We start from the raw sequence: 9798 nt of genomic DNA on the forward strand, positions 1-9798 counted from the left end.
TTTGGGGGGGGGGTATGGCCCAAGAATGCCCCCCTTGGCGCCGGCCCTGTAACCATAATGTAGGCAGAGGTATGTTGGCAGAGATTCTTGTTAAAAAAACTTGAATTTAGCAAAAAATGTAAACATGGTTAGTGCTACACAATAGTTACAGCCATACTGTCAGATATATACAAGATATATCTAAGGTCAGGAAGGTTGAGTAATTCCTTAAGGCACTAGTTGATTCTATTAGGTTGCCAAATGAAGAAAGTTATCCGTGTATGTATTAATCTATTTATATTAAACTATTTTCTTACATTCAGGATAAGCTGCACATACAGACACACACAGACACACATGAACGACTTTCACAAGCTACACACACACAGACACTCATGGGACAGTGATAATTCTAACTCTCACCGAGGGGATGAGGTTAGCTAATGAGAGACTGTGTGGGTGTTATGAAGCTGTCATGAGTGCTGATGAGACAAGCAGGTGATATATTTCCCCGTACCTGAGGACCTGGCAGACCAATTTCACCCTTATCTCCTTTTTCTCCTGGAGCCCCCTGAGGAGAGAGGAATTGGAAAAAGAAAAAGGCAAAATTAATAAAAAAGAATGAAACAAACTATGCATAACAATCCAAGTAGTCAGTATTTCGCTTACCGGTGACCCCTGAATGGACAGTCCATTCGGCCCCTGAGGACCCGGTGGTCCCTGCGGTCCTGGAGATCCAATCTCACCAGGTGGCCCTTGAGGCCCCTTGAACATAAAGTTAGGACATTATCTTAATAAATGTAACCCCATTATAAAATCATCATGGTTTCATTGCCGGGTTTAATTTCCTCAATATAATTACGTAACATTTTAGGCCTACCACCAGCCGGGCTGCTGAAACAAAGTGTGAATGCCCGGCAGTCTCCTTCTCCATCAGGAATGCAATAATCAAGGAAGCAAAAGACACTCGTCACAGTCTAGCTTGTCACAAACCTCTTAGTGGCGGTCATTTGGACCAAGTTTACATAAAACTTTGGAGCGTGAAATGAAATTATGTCTGCCCCAGCATGGCTTTATTTGGACTGGAGCATGATATATTCTGTACATGGACACACACACATCTAGAAGGACTTTACTCTACAGGAAACTACAGTTGGACAGAGAGACACAAATAAACAAAGCAAGCTCTCAGAAAAACCAGAGCGAGAGGGTCCGTACCCTCTAAAAACAACATGAAGGCACATGCATTGTGTGTATTTATAGATTCCCACGTTTTGAGCTCTTGTCCGGTGTCTATGCTTTCGGGATATAATGACAACTCTGAGTGACCCTGCATATGGGATACATAAAGCATATGTGTACTTTACCGTCAAGCCTGGCTCCCCCCGATCTCCTCTTGAACCTCTGATACCAGGACCGCCCTGAGAGTCAGACACACACAATTAGATAAACACAAATTGAAAGACTCAGGATAAGCAAATAAGTTTTCCTAGTGACCAGAGCTGGGGCATGTGTCAAGCAATTTTAAACACTTTCGCTAACTCTGTTTCAAAGCATACTGAGCTGATTCAGAATTCAGATTCGGAACACTCTACAAAGCTGCACCACAAATGAGACTCAACTAGTAACTGATTTCAACAGAGTTTGACGTTAGTATGTTGCTAAGGTAACAGCAAAATATACTCTAATACAGGGGTGCACAATCCTGTTCCTGGAAAATTCAGCTCCAACCCTGATCAAACACAAGTGAACAGCTAATTAAAATCTTCAGGAGCACTTGATAATTACAGACAGGTGTGTTGGATCAGGGTTGGGTCTGAGCTCAGCAGGTAGGTAGATCTCCAGGAACAGGATTGTGTACCCCTGCTCTAATACAATGGTTTTCAACCAGGGAGACGGGGCCCACTAGGGCACTTCAGCAAACTTCCAAGGAAGCCTCAGGATGACTTAAAAAATAAGAAGAACAGGATAAAACAAGCGCTAAAATGACCCAAAATAACTGAAAACCAACAGGGGGTTTTTTTTCTTTTAAAAATATTTATATATCACACCAAAATATTTCGTCAGGCAGAAATTGGCAATAAAATATTTTTAAATACTTAAAATGAATTCTTATTCAGAAAATCACAAACAAATGGAAAGGTCATGGGGCCTTCAAAATTTGTTGTGGAAATGGGGGCCTTCAAAAAGGTTGAGAACCACTGCTCTTACAAAAGTACATATACAGCAATAATTTTAAATGAAATACACATTGTGGATAGATAATTTCACTGAGTTTGTCGCTTTGAAGAAAGTCAAATGTGGCTAAAACAGCCCTTTGACTTTTATCATAAGGCCAAAAAAAAATCTAAAGAAAGTAAATGACATATGTGAATGATATTTGGCTGAGTGATGAAAGAATTTAAATTCATGCATTTAATTTGTCTTTTGGAACAGCCTTCATGTTAGAACGCCTATGATTTCTGAAAATATTTCCTATGTGGGCAGCTCACTAGATTTTGGAACATGGCTACTGTCCATTGGTCAATTGGTAAAACCAAACCATTTTCCTTATCAAATTGTTTCAAACACTGCAAAATTGGCTAGTTCAAAAATATCAGATGGAATCTGCCTGCAGTTCAGTGGAGAGTATCCTTGACCTGGTTCAAACCATATCCCGCCTGCTTCTGACCCTCATAAACTCTTGCCCCCACTGCTGCAGGCAACTGCTAGTAATTTAACCCTGTTTGCACGTCTTCCTTTTCCCGTGTTTCCTTTAATTGCATCCTCAATGGCCATGGCTGCAATAAGGTAGTTCTTATCACTGAAGGCTACGGGCAAATTTGATTCATGAGCTTGTTCAAAACACACTTAACAAAACCTGCTGGTGACGGTGGAAGCAGAGAATACGCAAGCATAAATATTAATTTGAAAGATGCATGTGATGACTTAACAGGACATTTTCGATTCATTTGAGCAGCCGGTGTAATCATAGGAAAGACTTAAGAACACATGACAGTAATATTAATATGAAGATGCAGCAATAATATATACAAAACTGAAATGCAATCGTTTTCCTTGCAACCACTTCTTGGTCATGGAAATGGGTTTGTATGGATGAAGGAATCTATAAACGCAGACAGGACAGGAGTGGACTAATCGGTTTTGATAAATCGATCTCCTCGCAATTACTTTCTCGAAAGAGCTGCTGTTTATACACCATGGCCTTTTCGAGGCCTCAGAAATACATTTTCCCTCAGGGTGCATACGATGCTGCCTTCCAAATGAGCTCATTTATTTGTTCCCGCCATATTGAGTTCAACCTGCAGCATGGGCTGAATTGAGCAATCTAATGCTAGGTCTTTTTCTCAATCTCTTAAGCAGTCTCCCTGTTTCATTTTAATATCTTCATGCTCCGTCTTAACACGTTCTGTGTTTTTTCTCTAAAGAGAGGTGGTATGGTTAAGGCTTGAGACTAAAAACTGAAAAGTTGCTGGTTCCACAAAGATCCATTACTGTTCTGCCTTTTGAGAAAGACACCCAAACCTGGGATACTACTGGAGACTAATCATGATCATGTGGTCATATGAAAGTCACAAATCCCAACAGTCTTTGTTGCACTGCACTAAATATACAGATGCTTTCTCAAACGTCTATATATTACACAGAGTCCTAAGCTAGCTGTTATGTTAGAGTACAAGAGTGAATTTGCCAGCTAAAGTATGTCAGCTAGCTTTCATGCTAGAGTATGGTATAATCTTGGTGGTTTTTACAACCAGAGCCTGCGCAATGTTGTGGCATCTTGGAAAACTCATTGATTTTTACTGTGAGTGATGACATGTTGACTGTTCCAAGATGGCAGATGCATCAACATCTTTTATGTGTCAGCTATCTTTTATTCTACGTAGAGTATGAAAGTGAGTTTATCAGTAAAAGCATGTAAATTAACTAATGCTAAGGTATGATAGCAAGTATGTCAACTAAAATATGTCAGCTAACGCAAATACTAAAGTATGAAAGCAGGTTTCTCAACTAAAGTATGTCAGCTGGCTTTAATGTTAACGCATGATAGCGAGTTTGTCAGCTAAAGTGTGTTAGCTACAGTGGTTTTTATGCTGGGGTATGAAAGTGACTTTGTCAGTCTAACACCCCTTTCTTACCTCAAAACTGTTATTTCGTCCTGTAAATCATATTTTTGCACATAAAATAACAAGAGCTGTCACCTCACCTGTAACTGTCAGCTAGTTAGTTAAACTGATTATGTTACAACCCTATGTTACGAATCTCCCTGGTTCGCCTTGTGATGTAGTTAGGTACCACAGTTCTAAGGTTGGGTGTTAGTGAGAGGTGAAACCAGTGGTTTTACCGGGGGTCCTGAGGGTCCAGGTGGTCCTTTGCTATCCTGAGCACAGGTGCAGGCATGGGGCATGGCAGGACAGTCCTCTTCTACTCTCTGAGGAAAGCACAAACAAAACAACATGTCGTACACTATTTCAAACAGCGGACTATTTCCTCTCTAGGAATCTAACAGAACTTTATTTTTTTTCCAAGTCAACCAAGGGTGTCTGTGCAATTCCTTCAAGTCATTAATTCGCAAGTGCACAAACACAGCAAGCGATCTGGAGATATTGTTCTTCCTATCCATGGAGGACCAAGTCTATTTGTCTGCTACAAGACTACATAATTGAATTATTTGTAGAGTGGTCATGGATCTTTAAAGTTAGGGACGATTGCCAGAATGGCCAGTTGGAGATCACTTAAGAGAAAATTTTTTCAGCATTATATACAGTAAGTAGCCAAAATGATACAAGAGAACAAAGAGTAATATCGCTAAGGCATCCGATGTACTGAATGACCAATCCAACAAGCCTACCGGCAGTGCATAAAACCATAAAACCATCCATCACAGCAGAGAACCTTAATAAATAGTGATAGCCAATTACAAGGCTGCTTATGGTCATTTTATTAGCTTTTTGTTTTACATGAGTGATTTTTTTTTAGACTTAGCGTTTCAATTTTATTTACATTATTGACTTTTTTATTTTTTGCATATACAATGAATTAGTGGTCGACCGATATGGGTTTTTTGACAGCCGATACCGATGCCGATATCTTGGAAAGCAGGGTGGCCGATGGCCGATATAATTGCATTTATTTTAATTCATATTTAAGAAATTTGAAATCATTTGAAAATGGATTAAAAAAATAAACGTGTAAAATAAGCATACTTATACTCTAGAAGACAAAGTATTTTTCGCAAATAAATACATATTTAATAAAAATATAATTAAAAAGGAAGAAAACACTGTAAATCCCGCCTCGAACACATCGGCCAAACAGAGAAAATTATAGGCCGAGGCCGATATTTGAAAAATGGCAGATATCGGCCGATATATTGGCCTTGGCGATATATCGGTCGACCACTACAATGAATGTTATTTAACTGTTTTATGGAGTCTTTACTCATTTTCAAGTCACTGAAATGCTAAGAATAACATTGCAGAAAATAATAAACACCCGTTGCACAATGAGCTGCTATTTTTTTTCCATTACATAGTAATTTGCAGGGACAGCCAGAAGTTGTAACATTTAAATTGATAACTTCATATTTACATATGCCACACCAATATTTTTGGTAGTTCAAGTAGAGTGGTATTTTAACATTATGTCTTAATCAAATATATGGTTAAGCTTATAAGTTGATGAATGATGAAAATTATGAAAACAATTTCACATTATTATTTACAGTGAATTTCTGGCAACCACAGCTGCTATTTTTTTTTTTTTTTCTTAATTTAACTGGATATTTTTTTACAGTGCACAATTAGTCTAGAGATTTTGATGCAGAGGATAAATCAGTGGATCAGCGCTGCTGGCCTAGAGGTTCAAATCCACCCTCACATAACTTTATTTTAATAAACCAAATTTGTAGCATGTCAGTGGATGTATTTCAGAAGCAGGAACACATTTGTTTGTTGAACCTTTATTAGATACATTCCTGCTGCAAGCTATTTCATAAAGCTATTTCATTTTAGCCATGACAAAACATGGTGGAAAGACGCCCAGGGCGATGATGGTCCCCAGATAAGGTTGCAGTAATTAAATGCTTGTTACACTAATTAGTACATCAATAATCAATTCTAAAGTAATTATGAACACTAAATGTGGGTGCTTGTATTGGGTGCTGATTGGTCTTCAATGTATATTAGAGTTTTACATTGTAGTTAAGTTATTTGGGGTTAAATGTCTGATATTTCACCAGTGACAGAACTGCAGTATTAATGTAAGCTGATTAGAGTGTGGCTTATACAAAAAAATGCTGATTGTATAAAACTAATATATTGTATAAAATACCGACTGGTCGGGTCTTACCAAGCCTGGAAGCTCACAGCACTTATCCCGACTGGCCCATGATGTACTGCAGACTATGTCAAACATCTGGAGCTGAAACTGTGGACAAGATCATAAAAACAAACACAGACAGAGCAAAAATACAAGGCTGTTGAATAGTAATCACTCATTTAACAACAAATGCATTACAAATCTTATCAACACAATCATTTTATGAAGTCTAAACAAATTACAGGGGATCATTGTTGAGGATGAACAAAATCTAAATAAGCAGAAACTTTATGCATTTATTAACAGTCATGCTTGAAATGCGTCTGATTATTTGTTTGGGCTGATTCTAATAGTTTTTAAACTATTGCACCATACAAACTCACATTACAACCCCCACCAGCATAATTACAAAGACAATTAGTCTCATCAGTTGTGCCGGCAGCCTCTGAGAAGAATCAAATCAGATGCACTCCTACACAATTAGACATAATGATCCACACATTCTGACGGAAAAACCAAAAGGCATAAAGTCTGTATTTACCATCTTGAACCGAATGCCTATGCTTTGGATTCCACAAAATCATTATAAGGTTGAATCTGAGACGATAATTGTGCTTTTAAAGGCCTCAGAGTTTCAGACCATCTTTAATAATTATCAGATTCCAAACAAAGACATTGCTCCACTTGTATACTGAGTTCTTTGTGTCTGTATGAGACAAAAGCTGGTCCTGTTATGGGCTCAAATGATTCTTTCAGGCCTGGGAAATTCTCGTCTTTTAGGATTGAGGCTGAATGACTGTGGTCTTACCGGCGCTGAGTTATCTCTCCTTCCACGCGAGCGGACCATGCGTCCCAGAACCTCCACTCCATCAATGGTGATGTTCCCTGCAGCATTGATGGATTTCTCTCCCACCGTTTTGCAGTCGATCACCACTTTAGCAGCGGTTTTGCTGATGGCCACATGAAGCTAGGTGAGATAGTATTGTGTCATCAGATCTGATAATAAACCGGCCAACCAATCGACCACCAAACGAGTACGATGCAAAAGTAATTTGTACATTTTATGAATTAAATTATAAGGAATTAAGGATTGGACAACTTTTCTGTGTTGTACATAAGTTCCACAAGCTATTTTTGCAATGATTTTCAAAAAGTGGTAAGAACCAAATTACAATTTGGCAAAAAAGTGATTAGAACCCGCCCACACCTTTTCATTTAATTTAGTATTATTGTTTTAAGTAAAAGATATTTAAAGAAATTTTGTAATAACTTATACAAGGCATATTTGCTATATGTGAAGGGACTATGAAGGGAACAGAATAACACCTAAAATGGGCTTTACATAACACTGGACTTCTAATAACATTTCCAAAATGTCTTCCTGGAAAATCTGTATGCAATGACTTCATACATTTTATAGATTTGAGACACTTCATTTTAGTTTTATACAGTTGCTTTTTAGGTATTTGAGGTATATTGATTTCAATCATCATTGTTATTGAATTTTATCATATATTTTAATTAAATTAAGAGAAATTATTAAAAGATTTTAAATGTAATGCAAATTATAAAAAAAAAAAGTGATGCTCAAAAAATTATTTTAAAACCTTGATGTATCAAATATGATAGTAACACAATTTAAAAAAAATGTCTGTTTTGTCTAAAAGTATGATAGTACAATAGATTAATTTCAAAAGATGCTTTGGTAACACTACAATAAGGTAAACTATATTTAATGCAACATTTAACATTAACTAACAAGGAGCAATACATTTGTTACAGTATTTATTCATCTTTGTTAACGTTAGTTAATAAAAATACAACTGTTCAACTTTAAGAATCAACACTAAGATTAATAAATGCTTTAGTATTTTTCTTTGTTAGTTTATGTTAACTAATGTAGCTAACTAATGTTAACAAATGGAACCTTATTGTAAGTGTTACCATGTTTTTCTAAGTTCTCAATTTCAATCGGAGACTTCGAGTCTTACAGAAATTAAAGTTCACTAATGCACACCAATGAAAACCAAATCAAGCTTGCCGTGTTCTTTCTCTACTCATTTATTGTCAATCACTGCAGTCAGTCAACTGTAATTGTCCATAACAACCCCCAAAACCAAAACATAACAAGCTCATATGGAGTTAGCAAGAGTTCATATTTGTATGTCAGAGTTTATTTCAGTATGAGACAGCACACGTCGCTTGTTAATGGATTTGGGGTCTAAAACTCAATTTTCTTCAGTTCACTGGATGAATTGTAAGTGCGAGTGCGCTGTCAGGCAAGCGGGCTGATAGCAGACTCAGACCAAGCTCATTATTGTAAAATCTCACATTAACGTCAATTATAAAGCATTATGAAGGGAGGCTGTTTAATGCTCAGAAATTAAACTTCTCTATCAGGGTAGAAAAACAGGCTGAGACAGATGAAATTTGGTTAAGTCTGTGAGGTGGCATGCTTGTGTTTTGGCAAATATGCATTTTCATACTGAATATCACCTTCCATTTTCTGAGCGGCAGGTGTTTCTGCAGTGAAAGGCAATTAGATTGTGCAGCTGCAGCAGTGAGGGAGGGACGGGTCCATGTGCTGCAAGTGTTTATCCTGAGAGTATTTATGAGTGTGTCTGAACTGGTCTGGTGGTGGTAATGATGGTCTGCTAAGGAGGAGTGGCAAATGAGAATGAGAGGTCAGCATCGCTGCTGTTTTAGCTCAGCCGCTGACGGTCACATCTGCCTCCTGATCACTTTCAGGATAATTCTGTTTCCAACATGATGAACTGGCTCATCTCACACAGCAGACTGTCCCCCTTTTAAAAATGCAATGATCTGTATTTTGTCTTGTTTTCCTTTAAAAAAAAAATATAAATAAAAAATAGCAAAAAACATAGTATGGTTTATACCTTGTGTGTGTGTGTGTGTGTGTGTGTTATTTAATAATACTTTTTAATAATATTTAATAATTCAATAATACTATAATCATTTGACAATACATTTAAGCTTCCAACATGATGAACTGACTCATCTCACACAGCAGACTGTCCCCCTTTTAAAAATGCAATGATCTGTATTTTGTCTTGTTTTCCTTTAAAAAAAAATATATAAATAAAAAATAGCAAAAAACATAGTATGGTTTATACCTTGTGTGTGTGTGTGTGTGTGTGTGTTATTTAATAATACTTTTTAATAATATTTAATAATTCAATAATACTATAATCATTTGACAATACATTTAAGCAACACAAGGCAAAAAGAAAACTGCTTTAAAAAACATTATTCCCAGTGTTTGTTGGTCTTTTTTTTTTTGTCTTTCCTCAACTTTGTATCATTGGCAGATCAGTGGAGTCTCTCTTTTTATGGCCTAAGGGACAGACCCAGGAAAGCATTAGAGACAAAGCCCCTTTAAGGCAAGTCAGTTCATTTGACGACCATACTCATAATGCCTCAGGGCAGCTGTTCCCTTTCAGTCGGTCACTCTCGACGTCACGTCGGATGACCGACGAA

The 9798-nt window shown here is 37.3% G+C and overlaps 1 protein-coding gene across 1 annotated transcript in view; it reads right to left on the bottom strand.

Moving 5' to 3' along the window:
* LOC107672958 (collagen alpha-1(XIV) chain-like) overlaps positions 1-9798 on the bottom strand; it is a 129701-nt gene that overhangs the window by 20015 nt on the left and 99888 nt on the right. The window contains exons 32-38 of the mRNA XM_016466344.1: positions 7109-7267; positions 6331-6408; positions 4325-4411; positions 1347-1400; positions 860-904; positions 649-744; positions 497-550 (exon numbers count right to left, since the gene is read on the bottom strand). Coding sequence (XP_016321830.1) covers positions 497-550; positions 649-744; positions 860-904; positions 1347-1400; positions 4325-4411; positions 6331-6408; positions 7109-7267 — 573 coding nt within the window. The remainder of the gene's footprint in view (positions 1-496; positions 551-648; positions 745-859; positions 905-1346; positions 1401-4324; positions 4412-6330; positions 6409-7108; positions 7268-9798) is intronic.

Source organism: Sinocyclocheilus anshuiensis, unplaced genomic scaffold (genome assembly GCF_001515605.1).
Source record: "Sinocyclocheilus anshuiensis isolate Anshui unplaced genomic scaffold, SAMN03320099.WGS_v1.1 scaffold248, whole genome shotgun sequence".
Classification (NCBI taxonomy): Eukaryota; Metazoa; Chordata; class Actinopteri; order Cypriniformes; family Cyprinidae; genus Sinocyclocheilus; species Sinocyclocheilus anshuiensis.